This window comes from Malaclemys terrapin, chromosome 1 (assembly GCF_027887155.1).
Source record: "Malaclemys terrapin pileata isolate rMalTer1 chromosome 1, rMalTer1.hap1, whole genome shotgun sequence".
Lineage (NCBI taxonomy): Eukaryota > Metazoa > Chordata > Testudines > Emydidae > Malaclemys > Malaclemys terrapin.
In genome coordinates, this window is record NC_071505.1 from 100,070,938 (window position 1) to 100,093,503 (window position 22,566).

Below are 22,566 nucleotides of genomic sequence, written 5' to 3' on the forward strand. Positions count from 1 at the left end.
TGTCTTGCCCAAGATCACACAGGAACAGGGGTCTTGAGAAGGTATCTGAGGTTGGGCACTGAAAAATGGAGACACCCAAAATTAGTGGTCATTTTTCAAAATCATGGTCTTCAGTATTTTGGTTGCTGGTTGAACTTAACTCAGGTCAGGAGTTACCCAAAAGTCACTACCATCTAATGGCTGTTCTGGGATATGTGTTGATGGTTTTAGTCCAGTCCCCAATGGACAGGTGTCCACATGTCAAAAATCATCATTACAACTGACCCTTTCATTGATCATCTCGGCAGAGAAGTAAATGTCTGAATGGCATGAAAACTACATTACCCCCTGTTACTTTGGAGGCTGTCCCTGCAGGTAGGTTTGCCAACTTTCTACTCACACAAAACCGAACACCTTGCCCTGCCCCGCCCCTCCTCCAAGGCCCCACCCCTGCTCACTCCATCCCCCCTCCCTCCGTCACTTGCTCTCCCCACCCTCACTCGCTCATTTTCACTGGGCTGGCTCAGGTGACTGAGGTGCAGGAGAGGGTGTGAGGGCTCTAGCTGGGGTGCAGACTCTGGGGTGGGGGTAGGGATGAGGGGCTTGGGGTGCAGGAGGGTGTTCCAGGCCGGGATTGAGGAGTTCAGAGGGTGGGAGAGGGATCACGGCTTGGGTTGGGGCAGGGGTTTGGGGTCCAGGAGGGAGTCAGGGGTGCAGGCTCTGGGCAGCGCTTATCTCAAGCAGCTCCCAGAAGCAGTGGCATGTCCCCACTCTGGCTCCTACACAGAGGCACAGCCAGGCGGCTCTGCGCGCTGCCCTGTCCACAGGTGCCACCCCTGTAGCTCCCATTGGCCATGGTTTCCAGCCAATGGGAGCTGTGGGGATGGTGCTTGGGGTAGGGGCAGTGTGCAGAGCCCCCTGGCTGCCCCTATGTGTAGAAGCCAGAGGTGGGACATGCTGGCTGCTTCCTGGGAGCTGCGCAGCACGGAGACTAGCAGGGAGCCTGCCATCCCCGCTGCGTGGCGCCGCCAACCAGACAGTCAATGGCACGGTCAGCAGTGCTGACCAGAGCCACCAAGATTCCTTTTCGACTGTGTGTTCCGGTTGAAAACTGGACCCCGGGTCACTGTGCGTGCAGGTCACAGTTCAGGCACATTGGCAGGGCAGAGTGAGGAAACTTGTACAGTTGCTCTCCATCAGGCATCTTTGATGAGTCCTAAATTCATTTAAAAGTAATATTTTAAAGTCCTGCTGACACTTGTATGTATGAGGCCTCACCTCTTTATTGCTCCCAAATGTTGGTTCCACGTTGTCCATGGCTTTGTCAATAATGTGCAAAATTCCATTGGAAGCAATTATATCTCCCTGTAAGAGTTTTCCTTTCTTCTTACTTCCCTGAATCCTAATTTTTAATTGATTGTCCTAAAACAAGCCAGAGAATAGGTGCTGAGTCCTTTTTCTTGGAGCCGTTGCATTTCTATGCGGAGTCTGTATTGCATACAGCATATACCTTTCAGGGCCAGCATCTGAAATTAAATCTATTAGATGCTAGGGCCTGGTTCAAAGCTCAAAGGAAGTGGAAAGACTCCCAGTGACTTCAGCAGACTTTGGATGCGGCCCATATTGCTTGGTTACAGGACAGCAGAGTTCAGAAGAGAAGCAAGGATGTTGAAGAGCATTAGCCTAGTGGTGAGGGGAGGGATTTAACTTTACAATAACACAGATCTGATAACAGATGCTAATGAAAATCTGTCAGGAAACCATTTAAAGTGCAATTGAAGCTAGTGGATAAATTCCAACAGTCTTGAGGGAATATAAAACATTTCCTTATAGTATATATATTTAAAACAACAAAATGTTCCTGATTGTGCTTTGTACTGAAATCTGCAGGAAACCTCACAAGCCTCAGACGGCATTTGTGCTTTCCTGTTATAAATGGAATGACTGTTTGTTTAAAACAAAAGCAAGTCAGATCTGTTTTCTTAGGCCTGGTCTGCACTAGAAATTAGGTCTGCATAACTGTATTGCGCCGGGGGGGAGAGGGGTTTGGAACTCCAGCCCCCTGACCGGCTTATTTAAGACGACCAAAGTCTTTGTAGAACAGCGCTAGATTGACAGAATAATTTTTCCGTTGATGTAGCTACCACCCTTCAGGGAGGTGAATTACCTACGCTGACACAAGAATCCCTCCTGTCGGCATAGGTAATGTCTACACCGATACACTACAGTGCAGCTGTGCCGCTATAGTGCAGTGTTTCTCAAACTGGGGTCACCGCTTGTGCAGGGAAAGCCCCTGGCGGGCCGGGCCGGTTTGTTTACCTGCCTCACCTGCAGGTCTGGCCGATCGTGGCTCCCACTGGCTGCGGTTTGCTGCTGCAGGCCAATGGGGGCTGCTGGAAGCGGCGGTCAGTAAGTCCCTCTGCCCACGCCGCTTCCAGCAGCTCCCATTGGCCTGCAGCAGCGAACCGTGGCCAGTGGGAGCCGCGATTGGCTGGACCTGTGGATGGGGCAGGTAAACAAACCGGCCCGGCCCGCCAGGGGCTTTCCCTGCACAAGCGGTGATCCCAGTTTGAGAAACACTGCTATAGCGGTTTAAGTGCAGATGTACCCTTAGATGCTAGAAATAAATAAGGAGAGCTGGATTTCAGTCATCAGACAGGCTTAAGAAATCAAGAGAGATTTGTTTGGCTATGAACAACACTACCTGCTTTTAAAAAGAGTTTTTAAATGTAGTACACATCCATATGAAAATGAGGTCAAATCATCCATAGCGAAACTCCAAATTTACATCACTGGAGTTGCACAGGGGATGTACTTTACCCCACCTTTTTCAGAATACTCTTGCCATATTGATTTTATTTATATTGATGACTTATTTTGAATGTGTTTCAAAAGGGTGACCAAATTGTGGCTCAATGGACCACAGGGTCTATAATTCCGCTGTGGTTGCTCTCTTCCATACAGAGCTACAGGGCTCTGCCTGCAATCTTCTATTGCCATCTGAATGGTCTCCACTCTGTTTTCCTTACTATTTGATTGAGATTCTTGTATCATGCTTATCACTGTGGTGGAGGGTAGTATGCTGTCTGGGCAAGCCATGTCTCTGTGTTTACAAGGACTTTATTTTAGAGAACATCTTTACTAATCAATAAAAGCTTCTTCGTTAGCCGTTAAGTTACTCTGGAATTCTAAGAGTGAATTCCTGCCTCAGCCAAAGTCAAAAGGAGCATTGCTGTTGGCTTCAATGGGGCCAGGATTTCACCCTTGCCCTCTTTGGCCTGCTAAACCCAGGGTTGTGAGTTCAATCCTTGAGGGGCCATTTAGGGATCTGGGGCAAAAATCTGTCTGGGGATTGGTCCTGATTTGAGCAGGGAGTTGGACTAGATGGCCTCCTGAGGTCCCTTCCAACCCTGATATTCTATGATTCTATGAACGTTTGGACTCTGGCTATTGTACAGGACTGCATTTCCTAGCCAGAAATCTAACTGCACCCTCCTGTCTCAGATTGAATGGGACTGTCATTCTCCTTGTTAAATAAAAAGCAAGAAGTCCCCTGCTGGTGCTACTGTCATAGCAAAATTTAGACCCACTCTTACCTTATCACCTTTTAATATCTCCCCTGGCTTTCCAGTCAAGGTGTAAATTGTATCTATATTATTCAAGCTATTGGTGTTCAGCTGACCAGCAATTATATGGAGTTTTACAAAGTACTGGGCATTCTCCTTGTTGCTCAGAAGGTCCTTTATCTAGAAGAGCAAAAAGACAGTGATTTCTTTCGTTACATTACAGGCTTTATTAACAAACAGAATAAACCCCCCGATGAGTTCATGCTCTGTCCATCTATTTTTGCAATGGATGTGTCTGAATCCCCATATGGTTAATTCAGTACATAGTACTTCCTGAAATGAGGAACCTTCAGGACCTGATCCAAGACCCACTGAAATCAATGGGAGTCTCTCTGACTCATACACTTTACACCCATGCTTAATCTTAAGCATGTGAGTAGTCCCACTGACTTCAAAGGAATAGCTGGATGGTCAACACTTTGAAAATCAGCTCATTTATATAGGCACCTAAATATAGATGCAGAAATAGAGCTGGTTGAAAATTTTTCACTGTTTTTAACAAAAGAAATGTTGGCAAAAATGTTAATTTCCTTCAAAATTTTGAATTTTTTGATGGAATGAATCAAATTAATTTTTGTTTTGTTTTGCTTTTTGTGTTTTGTTTCCCCCCCACTTTCTCTCCCTTTGCATCCCTGTCTATCCCAGTGGGGGAAAAAAAGGGAGAGAAATGTAGGAAGAGTCCCCCCAAACCTGGCAATTTTCAGTTTGAAACAAAACAGAAAAAATAGTGTGAAAAATTGTCATCAAAATAAAAAGCTTTTTAGTTTTGGTAGAAATTTTTTCATTGAAAATATTTTGACTAGCCCTACTTAGAGGCCTAAATTTAGGCATTCGTTTTTTAAAATCTTGGCCTTAGAATTTTTTTTATTGTAAATAATTGTGTGGTTTTTATATATATAATATATATATATAGGGATAAATGGAAGTAACAAATCTAAAGATTTAAAGTAACATTGCTTTATAGCCAGACTCAAAAAATAAAGGAGACTGAAAGAGGAGCTCTGTGTAAGCTCAAAAGCTTGCCTCTCTCACCAAAAAAAATTGGTCGCATAAAAGATGTTACCTCTCCGATCTTGTCTCAAAACAACAGACTTTTTTTTTTTTGTTTGTTTCTCTTTCAAGTGTGGAAGGTTTAGTCTTGACTCCTAGACACATACAATCAGTGTTAAATCATACAAGCTTGAAAAGGTTGTATGGGATCCAAAATATCATACAAATCTGATTTTTGACATTTAACCCCCCCACACACACGCACTTACATTAATTCCTTTGAATCCCTTGTTTGTTGGCAGTAAAACAGTAAAGGGTCCCAGACTACTTAGAGGCCATTCGTAGACATTTTCTTACAAGAAAAAACAAATGACAAAATGAATGCCATGATGGATTGTGTGTTCTATGTTCTGTAAAATGTAAAGTGTACTGTCAGTGCCAAAAAAGCAGAATAACAATACCTGTGATTGTTAAAATTTAACAGCTAAATAACTTGGTGATTGGCCTGGAATATGAGCAGCAAATTATGGATGGAATCCAAATCATCACTGCACCTACTATATATGGTGAGGCAAGCACATTTAGAACTGTTTTTGGTCGTCCAGCTTCCATGGAACAGAACCCAGTGCAAGTCTTGAAAACTGGGTTTCCTCAGCCTCGTATTAGTTTCTGTCCAGGAACAGGCTTGCTATTTGAAATAAATACGGCCCCCGGGGGAGTTGCCAATTAACTGCTGGTAGTGCAAATACCAGAGAACACATAGCTAGGTAATAAAAGTTAATTTGCTATTCACGGTGACACATCATTTGCAAAACAGCAGTTTCACTGCACTGATTCTATGGTTAAACCCTTTAACAGTTTCACTATTAAGCCCTGTTTTCAGAGGTTTAAAATTATATCACAGCTGAGTGAAAAATGCACTTTTGTTCAAACCAAAACCATTTGTGAGTTTGTCGTGAATTTGCTAAATAGTTTTGGCCAACAATTTTTGGGCGCTAGATTCACAAGGGGACTTAGACAACAATGGAGAAGGAGGAGCACCTGTAACCTTTAGCTCAGTGATTGGGGACTTCACTTAGGATGTGGGAGACCTAGATTTGAATTTGGGATAGGATTCGGTCTTGCCTGTTGAAGCTGTTTCACTGTATATAAAATACTAGAAAAGACATTGAGCCCCTGTGAGAAGGGTTCTATAGCCTGGTGGTTAGGGCAGTCACCTGGGATGGGAGGAGCCTTGTGTTAAGTCCCTGTTTCAGAGAAGGAATTCAAACCTGAGTCTCCCACATCCCAGGTGAGTACCTTAGCCACTAGATTAAAGGTTATAAGCACCAACACCTCCTCCAGCTGTTTTGTGAATCTAGCCCTTTAAAAATGCCCAGAAACAAAACATTTCTAGTTGAATTAAATGTTTGTTCAATGCAAAATGTTTGTTTTTACCAAAACTCTGAACAATTTTGTATTTAATTCGGGTCAAAATGACTTTTTTCCTGTTTTTTTTTTCAGAACTGGCAGCGAACCAAAAAATCAGTTATTCACCCAACCCCAATTATAACACAACAGTAAAAGTTTACTGACAGAGCACGTTCGTCTTTTTGGAATTTATCACAGGTATTGTGTACTCTAGAATAAATACACAAATGTAGTTTTAGACGTTATAATTTGACTGGAAGATGCAGAATGTGCAGGTTATTTACTTTTTATTCTTTAAAAGATATTAACATGCAGGTAATGTGTAAAGCAAAGTCACCTGTGCAGTTAACATGCATATGGCATAGGTTCTCAGTGCTGGCAAAATGAAGGGGAACATTCATGCCCCAGGATTGGTTAAGGGGAAAGATGGCTTGTTGTCTCAATGTTGTTTTTTGTTTTACAGCAGTACCAAAAAGCACCAGCCAAGATCAGGACTCCATTATGCAGGGCACTGTATAAACACATATGTCTACCCTGCAGCTGGGAGGTGTAATTCCCAGCTCGGGCAGACATACACATGCTAGCCAGCACCCTCAAAATAGCAGTGTGGCTGTGGTGGCAGCTCAGGCTAGATGTCCGTGTACATGTAACACCGACAGACCCCAGTTGTCATCAGCGAGGATCAAACCGGGGACCTCTGGAGCTTAATGTGTGAACCAAAAGATACCTGGCTTTTAGCCAAGGCTGTAACAGGCTCATTAATCTCTAGTTGGTTTAGGTGCCACTAGAGGGGGACAGAGTTTCACACCAAGCAGGCATGGGTTACATACCAACCTAAGGTCTTGGATGGACTGTACTCAGAGAGCTGGCATGAACTGCTGCCCGTGCTGCCACTAGCTTGAACAAGACAAGCATATATATGTCTACCTGAGCTGGGAATTATACCACCTCCCAGCTGCAGTGTAGACATACCCATAGTGACACACAGGATCTTAGTCTAATTAGCCAAGACAGACACGGGGCGGGAGGGAAAGCATAGGCACAGAGAGGGGAATGTGGCTTGTCCAAGCTTACACAGCAGGTCAGTGGCAGAAGCAGGAATAGGACCAGCTCCCCTGACTGCCAGTCTAGTGACCTATTCTTTGGACCATATTGAAATTTTGTTATGCTTGAGTCATGATACAATCTTCAGATTTTTTTTTTTTTTTTTTGGAGCACAAGGCCTGGATTTAGAGACCACCCTACGGCTCTGTTGCCCTAAATAACTGAACAATGTCTGTGCCTGCTAGCTTCAAGTCATCTATTTGATGTTACTGACACCTAAAACTGCTGTCAGTCGTTCCCACTGTCCCACCGGACATTGACATATCTAAAGGATTAAAGGATAGGTAAAGATTGGACCAAGAGTAGGGGAATATACAGCACAACAAATGAGGTGAAACTCTGGCAAATAACCCAGATGCAAAATATTCCTATTTTCACTGCAAAAAGTAGGTCTATTGGCAAAAATTACCACATTTTATCCTTAGCCAAATGTAGGATCTTCCCATTCTTCTCTGGGGAGGCATTCAGAACCTTGCACAGATTTATTGCAATAACTGGGCATAGTGAAGAGAATTATGCAAATAATTTATCTCTGTATTTCCTGCTTTTAGGGATTTAACTCAGACATGTAACATCATTTTGGGACTATCTGTCCATAGCTTCAGTTTTTTAAGATTGTGACAGAAGACAATGTATTTTCGTTGCCCTCCTTGTGAGATGCTTGCAATAACTGGCTTACTCAACCACCTGAACTTTTTGGATTCCGATAAAATGGGATCCAGATGCAAGCCATCCTGGGTATGGAGTTTGGCTTTGCAAAACCAAAAGCATCCTAGATTTTTTCCCATCAGTCTCCTTTAGAAAAGGCAGTTCACAAATAAGTCACATTTCATTTTATTCACCAAACACAGCTCTGTATTCCATATGAAGAATCTGCCTAGCTTCCAAATTCTTTGCTCTCTTCTCTCCAGCAGTTCCCTCCACTGTCACCATCCTTCCTGTTTTCCTCCACTTCCAGCCAGGCCTCTTCCCCCCCCATTCCTCTTTTAGTAACAGAATTAAAAACATCAGAAATGCCAAAATTTCAGCAGCACATCTGCTTTATAATGGCCAAAGCTGTAGTTCACTTGTGGGATTGTATATTTTTTCCTAATATCGTTAGACTGCACAAAGTATCAAGCTGCCTTGGCAAGGGGTTGGAAATTATGACTGAATATAGTGGTAGGTCTTTGTTCTGTCTGTAACATGTATCATTTCATCTGGCTTGTGCCATCAGCATAACATATGATTTGACACTTTGCAGTACAATAACAGCTGTTTTGTATAGTGGTAGCAAAGTAAATGTAGTGTTAAAAGTAGATAGAGCAAGATGCTGGAAGTCAAGATTCCATGTATACCCAGCTATATCTTTGACCCCACTGTATGACTTTAAGAAAATCACTTTACTTCTCTGTGCTTCATTTTATGCCTCTGTTGAATGAGGATAAGAACACTTCCCTACCTCAAAGGGGGATTATATTTGTTTAATATTTATAAAATGCTTTCAGCTCCTTCAGTGGGAGGTGCTGTGGAAATGCTAAGTGTCATCTTATCTATAAATTCTCCGTGTCAGAGCTGAGTCTGACAAGGTCTTAGTCTCTTTGAGTCCACTGAACGATCTATGCTTCCTTTCACACTACTGAGCTGCCACAGATAGTCAGAGAATCCTACTGTCTGCTCTGTAGAAGTGTTTAGCCATGAGTAGGTGGCTAATAGGAATCTTGCTGCAATCCTAGTGCTGTTAGAGGTAGCCTGGGAAGGGCTGCTTCCAATGGCTGTGTACTCATTTGAAGGACCTGTGGCAATAGTATTTCCGGCCCCAAAGGCCAGTTGTGAGTAGGTGTGACTGGACGCCAAGTTACCTGTGATCTTAGTGAAAATTCATTAACGAGCCTTCAACTCTAGTGATTGGTTTACACCAGTTTGCATTTTCAAGGCTCTTTTTGCAAGGAATAGAGCTAGAAATGTATTTCTTAAACAAATATAAACTGTGATTCTTCTTTCCTTTTTTAAGTTCCTCCAATTAGGGAGGTCCTCCAGCCCATGTGCTCTGGAAGCCCACCAAGGTGAGATCTAAATGCAGAATGTATCAAAATAAGCAAGTCCAAGAGCCACCTTTTGGAGCCCTCTCTCAAAGTGATTAGAAGAATAGACTCACGTGAGATCAGTGGAAGAGGAGCCTCTTTTTCCACACAGAAATTGTGTTCTCATTCTTAATTTCAGAATTTGGGCTGAGACTTGTCTTAATTCACATGGTATTCTTCTAGAAGGCTTGCCAGAGCCATTGCAATCAGCTGTCACTCAGCCTGACTAAAGTAATGAAACACTATATACTTCAAGGGCTAGTTAACAGGGACAGAGTGAGGTACCCTCACACTTCTGGTAGTCTTGGGAGTTTCTAGGCTTCAGGCTAAATGTTGTTTCTTTGCTGACAGCTCTTCAGACTAAATCTGCATTCTTTTCCTTAGGTACCTACCAATGAGTGCTATGGCAGATGTCAGTTTTCCTTGCCACTGTCCTCCCGGTTCAGTGTTCAGGTCTCTGATGCGTTCCATTATATTCCCATAGCATACAAACCCATCACCTACATAACCCTTCCGGCAAGTACACCTGTGAAAAGAACAAAATTTACTTTCAGCATTAGTTGGATACAGATACTGTTGTATAAGTCAAATTTTAACCAGACCTAATTGAATTGTTGGGAATCACTTATCTGAGTTCCAACATTTTGATGATCTGCAAATATATTTCATTTCCCTTTTTGATCAGTTCTACAGACTGTCAAATAGCACTTGATTAATAAATGATTCCTCAGTTTTCTGTCACTTATCATATAAAGTTAATACATTTATTCAGGGGTGGAGGGATAGCTCAGTGGTTTGCACATTGGCCTACTAAACCCAGCGTTGTGAGTTCAGTCCTTGAGGGGACCATTTAGGGATCTGGGGCAAAATCAGTATTTGGTCCTGCTAGTGAAGGCAGGGGACTAGACTCAATGACCTTTCAAGGTCCCTTCCAGTTCTATGAGATAGGTATATCTCCGAATATTATTCAACCAGCAGTAATTTTACTTCACTGCAGTAACAGCGTTTGTGTCCTATCTTAGCACAAGACCACACAAGGTGATGAAACTGAAGCCACATGACACTGAAGCAAAGATAGAGTTCCAAAATTAAAGTCTATTTGCCAGATTTTATAGTTTCTTTAAGCTAAACTTCTCTGGTCTTGTCTATAAAGAGGTTTGATATGAGCTCACTGATCACCAAGCTGCAGCTACATACATTTGAAGCCATGTTTTTATCTGCCATAATGTACACTGTATCTCGGTTACATATTGGCAGTTATTTTTGTCAGCATTATTGATGGTTTAGCATAGTTCTTCTACAGACATTATGATATGAAATCACACGCTTTCATAGTGTGGGTTTCTGTCCATCCTCAATGTGTGCGCTACTGCTCTCTATTGGATGGAATGTAGCATCTGTTCAACTACCCAATCAGGTTGCCTGCTAGAGGCTCCACCCTCCAGAGGATGTTAGACCTTGTACTGTTACAGCTGCACAACCACAAATGTTTCTTGAGTAGCTGCTAGTGTACATAAATGGTCACAGTTTTTCAAAAGCAAGTAGCAATTTTGGGTGCCCAACTTTGAGACACCTTGAAGGGGATTGATTATTAGGAGGGCAGATGCTCAATTCTTTCTGAAAATCAGACCCCTTTAAGGTGTTTCAAGTTGGGCACACAAAATCATTAGCTGATTGTGAAAATCTTCCTAGGTTGCCATCTTCACTAATGCTGCCACTGATATTTTGCACTTGGTAGATTGCCTGCAGGCTCCGCTGTGTGGTTTAAGCAGCGACTGTGGCTGAAATTAAAAAGTCAACCATAGCACCCTTCCCAGTTAAGTCTCAAGCAAGTTACATTATCAGATGAGCCTTGTATTTAATGATTCATCTGGCTGAGTTTTCTACAGGCATCATTAAAGGAGTGTTATTCCACACAATCAAAAGAATCTTCTTTATATGATCAAACAACCTGGCACTGGTGAGACCTCATTTGGAGTACTGTGTGCAGTTCTGGTCTCCCATGTTTAAAAAAGATGAACTCAAACTGGAACGGGTACAGAGAAGGGCCACTAGAATGATCAGAGGAATGGAAAACCTGTCGTATGAAAGGAGACTAGAGGAGCTCGGGTTGTTTAGTCTGTCCAAACGAAGGCTGAGGGGGGATATGATTGCTCTCTTTAAATATATCAGAGGGATAAATACCAGGGAGGGAGAAGAATTATTCCAGCTCAGTACTAATGTGGACACGAGAACGAATGGATATAAACTGGCTGTGGGGAAGTTTAGGCTTGAAATAAGACGAAGGTTTCTGACCGTCAGAGGGGTGAAATATTGGAACAGCCTTCCGAGGGAAACGGTGGGGGCGACAGACCTGTCTGGATTTAAGATTAAGTTAGATAAGTTTATGGAGGGAATGGTTTAATGGAAAAACATGATTTTAGCCAAAGGAATACCGTGCCATGGCAGGTAAATAGTATAATGGCTAACGAGGGTCAGGCTGGAGACTCTTGCCTACATGCTCGGGGTTTTACTGATCGCCATATTTGGGGTCGGGAAGGAATTTTCCTCCAGGGCAGATTGGCAGAGGCCCTGGAGGTTTTTCACCTTCCTCCGCAGCATGGGGCAGGGATCGCTAGCAGGAGGGTTCTCTGCCAATTGAAGTCACTAAGCCACAGGATTTGGGGACTTCAACAGCAGAGTCAAGGGAAAGGGTAGGAACGGCTTTGTGGCCTGCAGCATGCAGGGGGTCAGACCAGATGATCATAATGGTCCCTTCTGACCTTAAAGTCTATGAGTCTATGAACTTCAAGGTGTCCACCTCCTATTTATATTTATTACACATGCACATCTTCTGCCAATCACCCCCCCTCCACATGTAGCGTAGTGTTAATCCAGAACCAGATGGTGCTCTGTCCCCACTGACAACTACCTCCAAGGTAACACCCTTCTTGCCCTAAAGTCCAAAGAGTCATCCCTGAGTCTGGAGAACTAGAAGTTTGGACGGAGATCTGGGATTGTGATCAAAGGGGCCCGTGTATTGCCCTCTACCAACGTAGTGGAAAAACAGCAGGAAAGTTAATTCAGACTAATGGCCGTATTACTCTTCCCGGGAGCCCTCTATGCTGGTGACCCCTCCCCCTCTTTAAGAGGACCCCTAGGGCATCTGCCCTGCCACAGAGCCTGAGTGGGGAGCAGAGGACTTCAGATCTGCTGCAGAGGCACTGGTCCTCTTTGTCTTGAAACATTTGGGGCTGAACCCTTCTTTCTGTGGGGGAAGGGGAATGGTTGGGCAAGTCTCAGGCTGTGGGTGCAAGAATTCAGAGTTTCCTAGAATCTGGGCTTTAAAAAAGCTGAGAAACAACTTGGCAGGAGAAGCAGTTTTTGAAATAATACAGAAATCAGATTAAGACTTGTAAATTAATGCTGCCTTCTTTTACAGCAAAGGCTTGTCAAGGAAGAGATTGCTGACCACATTCATTTGTGGTCGTTTCTAGAGTCACGGTGTGATTAGAAATGTGGGCTGTGCATTGTGGTTTGAAATTTAATTTAATTTATTCAGAAAAATACCACCTCTCACTATGCAGAATGGAGTTAGAAGCCAATTTTTTGGTTTGGATTTGGGTGCTGCAGAAATAAAGATTTTTGCAATTATAGTTTCTGCTTGGGAGCAAAGCTTCCAATTTGAACTTCCCTTGCCTTTTAAATGACTTAATTTATCTCTGTGTGTTGGGGCAGGGAGCAGCCAGAGAGTTGTCTATATGGGGTAACTTTTGTCTCTTGTTTGGAGCATGTACCTGGTGCAATCTGTAAAGTCTTTCAATGTGTATGGATGTGTTTGTTTTACTTTGAATGAGTCTGTTTCAATCCACTGTTTTCCATTAGGGAGGGGAACAGCTAGGGAGAAAGAGGCCTAATGCAAACCAGGCATGGTTATTTTTTAATCTTTGTTGTGGGAATGAAACAGAATGGGGAAGACTCACTGCACCAGTCATGGAGGGATGGGAGTTGTGGGGGAGTGCTGCTTACCCAAGCTAGGGAGTGGGGAAGTATCTCTCTCTCCTTTTAGCAGAGAAGAGAGAGAGAGTTTCCCTGCTTCTCCCCCATACTTTAGCCCCTGCATACAGGAAAGAGGTGTGGCTACTTAATCAGTGTTTTTTGTTTTAGGAACAGAGTCAAAATAGAGAGAAGTAAAAAAGCAGAAGAGAAAAGTCAGGGAAGAGGTTTATATGCTCCAGCTAGAGGGCAAGGATTGGGGGCCCCATTTTGCTTGGCATTGCCCCAAAGAGATTACAATCGAATGTGCTCCCAATAACCAGCCCTGTGAACTAGCTGAGCTGCCATATTCTGCATCAGCTGAAGTGTCTTAGTGGCCTTCAACGGCATAGCTGTATGGAACTTCTGTCTTGAGGAAATGTTCTTTAATTTTTTTTTAAACACTAGTGCAGAAAAGACCTAGGTGGGAACAGAAACAGACAGCAATAGTCTGTTTCCAAGCTACTGCTATTTCATAACCCCCAAACTACAGGTATGGTGTCTTCCTCTAAGCACAGAGCTTCCCCAGGAAGCTGAAGTGACTGAGTCAGCACACCAGCCGTACAAATGTGCATTAAAAAAGGAGGTGACACAATGGAAGCTTACAATTTCCAGTTATGAGAGAGCAACAAAACATTCTGGGTCTAGCTCAGGGCAACCACAATAGCTTATTTTCAAGGGTAACAAAGGAAGAAGAGCTGGAAGTCGGAGACAAATAGGTTTAAAATTTGAGCTACAGTCAAACACAAAACAGTGGCATCACTTCCCTCTATACTTGTGATACAACAGCAGCCTCGGTAGCGCTTTATTAGGGCCGTGCCCACATCTCGCTATCACAATTTGCATTCAAATCTTTTTTTGTTTGACTATAAATGGCTTTCCCCACAAACTGGAAGTTTCAATCTTTTCAAAAATGTCCAGCTTTTGGGGGACATCTAGAATTCCCTCCCATCTCTCTTTTTGCCACAGAATGTAATCAAACGATGTTCAGAGGGATTTGTTTTTTTCTGAGTTGGAAAATGTAAAATAAAAACCCTTCTTCAACTCTTGAAAAGTTCAAGTGGCAAAATGAAAAATGATAAAGCATGAAAGAAAACCCCTGGACATCATTCATTTTACTTTCTACTACTTTCTTGTTCGGTGAACTTTATTTTTAGTTTTAGTTTGGACTGTAGTGCCAGAGTTGCAATGCTGGTCCAGAGTTAGCCCAGATATTAAATTTTCTAAGAGTTTTCTGTTTCAAATCCCACCTAATAGATGATCTCCTGTGATTTTCCTTACCAATAAAATCATAATGCTCCGCTTGTTCATACAGGGACTAAAAGGTTTCCATGCTTTCCCTGGGCCTCTGTTCCTTTGGTAAAAGTAATACCATTCATGTGTCTATTCTTTAGTGGTATGAAATGACCAGCAGACTTTTAAAGAAAGAAGTCATAGTTATCTGTTTCTCTTTATTCAGTGAAGGCAAATGATTTACAAATATTTTCAGCTTCATTCCCTATTGCATAAATTACTGATCTGATCTGTACTTTACTGCTCTGTTACTACTCTCTACTGCTCCTTCTACTCAGGCCACGTTGTGGGCTTATGTAACTGAAAGTCCTCTGCAGGGCTGAAGTTTGAATTATTTTTTTTTAAGAAATTCCCATTTTGAAAAAAAAAATCCAACTGAAATTGTCAAAACATCCACTTTCAATATTTTCTCAATGAAAAGTCCCATTTTGAATTTGAAACCACTTTTTGATTTGAAATCTAATGAATTCATAGAAAAAATGTAAATAAAAATATTTAAAAAGGTAAAAATAAAACCAAACCATTTCAAAATTATGAAAATGAAACATTTTGTTTGACCTGATTTGAATTTTTTTTTCAGATTTTTGGTTTGTGAATTTTTTTGAGAATTTATTTTTGTTTTAAATCTCAAAAACTCTCACAGGATAGGAAAACTGTTTCCCACCCAGCTCTACTTCTGTGTCGTTATCACAAGGTAGATCATGAGGTACAGAGAAGAGGTTGTGTAACCTGCTCCACAGGTGGGCAGAGAAACATTCTGTATAAACTTGTACTAAATGCACAGTCATTTATAATAGAAAAGTTCCATTAATATTGTTAGGACAACCAGCACGAGAATGCAAAAAATTGATAAGATGTCCTCTTCTTAAACCAAGAATTGCCTTTATGCTAAGTGTGAACCCCTATATGGAAAGTATTTTTGACACCAGACAGGAATTATTACCCTGTATTATCAGTCATATTGTAATCCTAAAAAGCAACACTACAAATAAACTCTTATAAACCAAACATTAGTCATATTACAATGTCTCTGGAGAGTGAAAAGAGTTATAGTTTAACTCTTTGGTGTAATACTGTGTTCTAAGGTTTTGCATTAAGCTACAGTACATATTCTCTGTAGCATTATACTGTATAATTCTTTGCTAATATGCTGTGCCTCCATCTACGATACCACCATACTTGTTTGATCCAAAACCTATTGAAATCAGTGAAAGAGCTCCCATTTACTTCAATGGACACTGGATCAAGGTAGAAATGAGCAATATAAATACAATGTCATATGAACACTCTCTTCTCGCAATACTCAACTATCTTGCTGTTCCCGATACTGTACCAAGCATTATTCCTGCACTAGTAGCACAATCTAATATGCTCCAAAGTTTTATAAAGTTACTTTGTAAAGAAACTGTCAGTGATACACTAAGAATTGCTCTGCCATCTCTTTTTCCTTAATAGCCTATTTACTGAATAAAATATTTAAGATTTAAGAAGGAAAAAGACTTACACAATTTGTCCCGGCGCAACCGTAGTGCATTTTGCATTTTTATGGCATGTGTTGTTAGTCTCACAGATATCTGTCATACTGCATCCTTTTCCAGGTACTAAATTTCTGTAATGTTCTTTGCATTCACAGTGGGACTAAATCGGGGAGAAAGACAAAAGTTAGCTTGTATTTCAGATTTCATTAGTGACTTCCTATTTTCAACATTTTTCTTTCACAAAAGCCAGGGCAAGGATTTAAAGACAACTTCAAAAGGCTCAGGTAAGCACCCAGCAAATTCAGATGCATATATGCGGCTTATCCAGATTTATTCAACCCTTTTCTAGATTTTATCCATCCTAGAAAATTTCTGGCTTTCAAATGATATCCTTAAAAAAGAAATAAAATTATTTAGGTGCCATTGCCTTACAAGGCGGTATTTATTAAAATCAGTGCCGATAGGTCAAATTTATAATCAGTGTTCACATAGACCTTTTCTTCCTGCAAAAGATCACAAAGCATTTAATAAACTACATTATATGCATATAACATCACTGAAATGCAGCCCCCCTCCCCCCGAATAGTGAAGGCCAACAAACCAGCACACAGGGGACTGCAAAATAGTTAGGCGCAGGCAAAATTTATGGGCAAGGACTCCAAGCAAGCCCCACCTCTTAAAAAAAGTGCTGTGGGAACATTAATGTCTATTTAGAACAGGTGAGACCTTTGAAAGCCTCACTTGATCAATGGAGGGAATTTTACTACAGACTGTTTATCTCAGGTAGCCAGCAGGATAAATAATACCTAGCTCTTGTACAGTGCTCTTGCATCAGTAGACCTCAAAGTGCTTTATAAAGGAGGTTGGTATCATCTCCCCCTTTTGTAAACCGGGGATACAGGGCACAGAAAGAGAAAGTGACTTGCCCAAGGTCACCCAGCAGGCCACAACAGAGCTGGGAATAGAACCCAAGTGCCTGTCGAGAGCTTTATCCACTAGGCAAGACTGTCTCCTCACAGGGAAAAACCATTCTTGGTCCTAGTCAGTTGATTTTGGAAATGCCATGGGCGCGAGTTCAGTACTTACCTTTCCTGGACCATCATATCTGCAAATGGTAGACTCTGTAGGGCAATTTCCGAACATCTTTTGGCAAGGATCTATTGGTAAGCAGACTTGGCCATCCCCTCTGTAACCTTCTTGGCAAACACATTTATGACGATTAGGTCCAAGATAGGTGCAATAAGCATTCGGATCACAGACCTTTTTTAAGCACGGGTTGATAGCTTGAAAAACATTAATAAAACAAATTAATAATTACCCGAAAGTAGCATGCGCTCGATTTGTCTGTAATGTTTGTATTTGGGATCAGTCATGCAGCTGAGTCACCATGTGATGGGACCTCTCTCAGCGAATGTACATTGTTGTTCACCTGGGCTGATTTTATGGAAGCAAACTAGGTGGCCCTGGCCCACCAGGCTTCACAGCTACTTACGTTCGCATTGTTTACCATCTCCATGGTAATTGGGAAGACATGTACACTCCAATTTGGTTTCATCTTCACTAGAAATAGAGCATCTGGAGTTTTCAGGGCACTGTAAGGCCTCACACTCAGGTATTGCTGGAGAGAAAGAAGGCAAAAGGTTATACTGTGGCTGAACATCACACTAATGAACATTACACTCAATCCTTCTGCTGTTCAAGAACCAATGCAGAGTATAGATGAGCAAGGCACTGTTGAGTGGTGATGTGGCCACTGTTAGTGGTGATCAATGATGTAATGATGCAGTGATAATGATAATGGGTCTTCGCTAGGTTTAGATGTGACAGGGTTTGAGTTGGGGTGTGTATTTTGCTGCTGTACTTTCATGTGCATTAAATGAATATATTTAGCTCTCACCAGGAGCCACCATAAAGAAGTTGGTGACTGTGCTGGAAGAAAAACATTATACTTACCCTGATCACAGTTAAGCCCTTTGTATCCAGACAAACAGGTACATCCTCCATCCCCTGTAATTCCACTGTTGCATACTCCATGAGCACAGTTGCAAACTATATGTAGAAATGGATTGATTTTGGTAAATAAGTTAGTGGATTTGAAACAAGGCCTTCAGTGGTTTTTCATACCACTAATGTTTTAGATGCAGTAATTAAATACTACCATTTTTGACAAACTCGGTGCGATTTTCAAACGTGGGTGTTACGGGCTTTGTACTGGGATGCTCAAATCCCACCCCTGGTTACTGAAGCAGACCTGTTGGGGCCTAAAATGGGTGTCTGGGTATAGAGGTGCTGATTAGAACATGCTGCTAGTGACCTGGATGGTCTAACTTTACTCAGATTTGAAAATGGGACCCCAGCCTTTAAACATCAAATGGAACAGTTCCCATGCTAATATCAAAGGGCACAGAGGAGAGAACATTAGCCACTATAAGGGCATCCATAAATAGGTCAAACTCTGGACCAGGTTTTATTTAGTCCTTCCACTGTTTACATTGGAAGGAAAAAAAATCGACATTTCTAGGGACAAGGAATGCACAGAATTCTGTGGCTAACAATTTTTACGCACAAAGTTGCACATATACAAATTCCAGACAATGCTGAGGCCCCTTTGAAAGTTTGCCCCTTAGACTAGGTGAACTTTTAAATGTTTTACCAGTGTAAAACAGTATAATTTTTTTTACTGAAAAAGTTATACTGGTAAAGCCCTAGTATGGATGCAGTTATGTCAGTATAAAGGTGACTTATACTGGGACAGTTTATTCCTTTTCCTATATGGGAATAAGCTCTATCAGGGGTTCTCAACCTTTTTCTTTCTGAGCCCCCCCTCACCCTCCCACATGCTATAAAAACTCCACTGCCCACCTGTGCCACAACAGCTGCTTTTCTGCATGTAAAAGCCAGGGCCCATGTTAGGGGATAGCAAGCAGGGCAATTGCCTGGGGCCCCATGCCACAGGGGCCCCCACGAAGCTACATTGCTCAGGCTTCAGCCTCAGGTGGCGGTGCTCAGGGACTGGGCTTCAGCCCCAGGTAGTGGGGCTTTGGCTTTCTGCCCTGGGCCCCAGCGAGTCTAATGCTGGCCCTGCTTGGAGGCCTCCCTGAAACCTGCTTGAGGCCCCCTAGGGGACCCCAGACTTCTGGTTGAGAACTACTGAGCTATACCAGTATAAGCACCTTTATATCTATATATCTGCATCTACTCTAAGGGATTGTACTGTTTTAGCTATATCAATATAGTTAAATTGTTACAACTTTCTCGTGTAGACAAGCCCTAAGGTCTTAATGCACAACAGGAGTTAAGTGTCTAAGTTAGGGTTACCATATTTTGTGCCTCCGAATGGAGGACACTCCACAGGGCCCCGGCCCCGCCCCCAGCCCCGCCCATGCCCCCGCCCCAACTCCGCCCCCTCCCAAAGTCTCCGCCCCCTCCCCTGCTTCCCACGAACATTTAATTCGCGGGAAGCCTGAAGCAGGTAAGGGGAGTGTGGGGGGAGGAGGCGCGGCCCAGGCTGGGTCGGCTTGGGCCCTGGGGTGCCGGCCCCGGCCCACCACCCCCGGCCCGCCCAGCACTGCTGGCCCCCGGCGGCCCGGCGCACCCCCCGGCGGCCCGGCCCCGCAGGCCCGGCCCCCCGGCCCCGGACCGGCTCCCGGCCCGGCCTCCCGGCCCCGCGCACCCCCTGGATCCTGGCCCCGCGGCCCAGCGCACCCCCCGGCCCAGCGCACCCCGCGACCCCGGCCCGGCTCCCGGCCCCGCGCACCCCCCAGCTCCCGGCCCCCCGGCCCAGTGCACCCCGCGACCCCGGACCGGCTCCTGGCCCCGCGGCCCAGCGCACCCCATGGCGGCCCGGCTCCCAGCGCACCCCCCGGCGGCCCGGCTCCCAGCCCCGCGGGCCCGGACCGGGTTCTGGCCCCGCGGCCCAGCGCACCCCCTGGCGGCCCCGCGGCCCAGCGCACCCCCCGGCGGCCCAGCTCCCAGCGCACCCCCCGGCTCCCAGCGCACCCCCCGGCGGCCCGGCTCCCAGCCCCACGGGCCCGGCCCCCGGCTCCCCGCCCGGCCCGGCACTGCGCGCCCGGCCCGGCACCGCGCGCCCGGCCCGGCACCATGCCCCCAGCCCCGCGACCCCGGCCCCGCACCGGCCCCGGCCAAAGAGGCCCCGCCGAGCCCTCCCTCCCTCCCGATTTTCCCGGACATGCCCGGCTTTTGGGGATTTCCCCCCGGACGGGGATTTGAGCCCCCAAAAGCCGGACATGTCCGGGAAAATCCGGACGTATGGTAACCCTAGTCTAAGTCCCTATTTCAGGCACCTAAGTCCTGGTTTCAACACCACTACGATGCACCCCTCCCCACACCAAACCCTGTAGGTGCCTAAGTTTTTCAAGTGAAAATTCTCTGGGTGCCTATGTCTATGTCTCTGTCTCTGAAAGTGTGCCCTGCTGCCTCTCTCTAGACACCCTGGCACCTATCTCCCACATAAGCCCAAGACTAATTTCACGAACAAAGGGAAGAAAGGCATTAAGCCGCCTAGGTCATGTGTAGGCCATTGGGCTTGTCAGGTTAGTTCACACAAAACTGACTGGGGAGTGGCGGCGGCAATCCCTCATAACTTTTAGCCTAGTTGTCAGGGCACACATCTGGGACATGGGAAATCCCTGGTTCAAGTCATCACCAGGGGAGGCAGGATTTGAAGTGGGGTCTGCCACCTCTCACCACCAGGCTGTGCTCGCTCTCTCTCTCTCTCTCTCTCTCTCTCTCTCAGGGAGGGAGAGAGAGAGAGCACCAAAGAAAGAGGGCCTAAGCATGAGAATAACCCTATAGCCTGGGAGCTAGGGCATTCCCACAGAATATGGGAGACCAAGGATCCTCTCCCTCTTTATTTTTATACAGTGGAACAGCTTCAACAGGAGATACTGAGGGAGGCTCACATCAGACTATCCTATAGCTTAATGGTTAGAGCATGCTCCTGAGAGATGAGATAACTCATGGTTCAAATCCCTTCGCCTCTCAAGCAGAGGAGAGACTTGAAGTGGAGGGTCTCCCACAGCTAGGGTTGCCAAATGTCTAATCACACAAACCCAAACACCCTGCCCCGCCCCTTCTCCAAGGCCCTGCCTCTCACTCCATCCCCCCTCCCTCTGTCACTTGGACTCCCCCACCCTCACTCACTTTCATTGGGCTGGGGCAGGGGATTGGGGTGCGGGAGGGGATGCAGGGTGCAAGATCTGGGAGGCAGTTTGGGTGCTGGAGAGGGCTCAGGGCTGGGGGGTACAGAGTGTGGGAGGGGGCTCTGGGCTGAGCCTGGGGCACAGGGTTGGGGTGCAAGGTGCAAGATCTGGGAGGGAGTTTGGGTGCTGGAGGAGTGGCAGGGGGTTGGGGTGCAGGAGGGAGTGAGGGGTGTGGGCTCTGGGAGGGAGTTTGGATGCAGGAGGGGGCTCCAGGCTGGAGAAGGGGGTTGGGGTGGAGGAGGGGGTTTGGGCTGCCGGTTCCGGGAGGTGGCTCAGGGCTGGGGCAGGGGGTTGGGGTGCGGGAGGAGATTTGGGGTGCTGGCTCCAGGAGGGGGCTCAGGGTGGGACAAGGGGTTGGGGTGTGGGAAGGGGTGAGGGGTGTGGGCACCGGCCAGCGGCGCTTACCTCAGGTGTTCTCCTGGTCGGTGGCACAGTGGACCCAAGGCAGGTTCCCTGCCTGCCCTGGCCCTGCACTGCTCCTGGAAGCAGCCCGCATGTCCCTGCAGCCCCGGGAGGGGGGCAGGAGGCTCCCCACACTGCCCCTGCCTGCAGGCACCACCCCCACAGCTCCCATTGGCTGCAGTTCCCGGTCAATGGGAGCTGTGGAGTCGGCGACACAGGGACATGCTGGCCGCTTCTGGGAGCGGTGCGGGGTCAGGGCAGACAGGGACTTTTAGCAGCCTAAAATCTCCCAGTTTGGCTTCAGTAGCCTCCGGGAGATAGAGCCTGATTCTGGGAGACTCCTGGCAAAACCGGGAGGGTTGGCAACCCTACCCACATCCCAGCTGAGTGGTCTAACCATTGGTAAAAAGGTTATGAGAGAAGTCCTCCCTCCCCCATCACTTCTTTGTGTGATCTCACCTGAGGGGCCCAATCTAGTAGATGGCTTCCGAGCATGCCTACTGGATTGGGCCCTACATGTGACCACTCACTCCCAGCTTTTTGCTAAAGCATCATAAGGCACCTAACTCCAAAGAGAGCTCCCAGCTGTGAATTTCAAGCAGAAATAGGCACCTCCCTGAAGCCTGGACTTAGGCGTCTATCACCATGAGACACCCCCCTCTGGTAGGCATCTCCTATTGACTAGCTTAGACAGTTCCCTGCCTAGTGTGCTGGCTTTTATGAATCACAGTTTAAGGTAACTATCTCTCCCCATTCATTGCACATGTGCTAGGTGCCTAAGTCAGGCTTTGTGCATTGCAGTGATTTTCCCCATGTGCACAGCTCCTTTTGTGCATTCAGGCCGTAATGTCTAAAGCTTCATGCAAGGTATGGCTGAAGGCATATTTGCTGCCAGCTGCATCAATGCACAGTCTCCACGGGACCCTAGAGAATTTGGAATAGGCATCAACAGCTGAAATATCTGAAGGCTGAAACCATAAATCAT

General features: G+C 45.3%; 1 protein-coding gene across 1 annotated transcript in view; it reads right to left on the reverse strand.

Moving 5' to 3' along the window:
- The window catches only part of STAB2 (stabilin 2), a 137,912-nt gene that overhangs the window by 100,006 nt on the left and 15,340 nt on the right, over positions 1 to 22,566 (reverse strand). Inside the window, exons 6-13 of the mRNA XM_054033227.1 lie at positions 17,911 to 18,006; positions 17,450 to 17,575; positions 17,044 to 17,240; positions 15,984 to 16,117; positions 9,565 to 9,698; positions 4,865 to 4,947; positions 3,576 to 3,725; positions 1,258 to 1,401 (exon numbers count right to left, since the gene is read on the reverse strand). Coding sequence (XP_053889202.1) covers positions 1,258 to 1,401; positions 3,576 to 3,725; positions 4,865 to 4,947; positions 9,565 to 9,698; positions 15,984 to 16,117; positions 17,044 to 17,240; positions 17,450 to 17,575; positions 17,911 to 18,006 — 1,064 coding nt within the window. The remainder of the gene's footprint in view (positions 1 to 1,257; positions 1,402 to 3,575; positions 3,726 to 4,864; positions 4,948 to 9,564; positions 9,699 to 15,983; positions 16,118 to 17,043; positions 17,241 to 17,449; positions 17,576 to 17,910; positions 18,007 to 22,566) is intronic.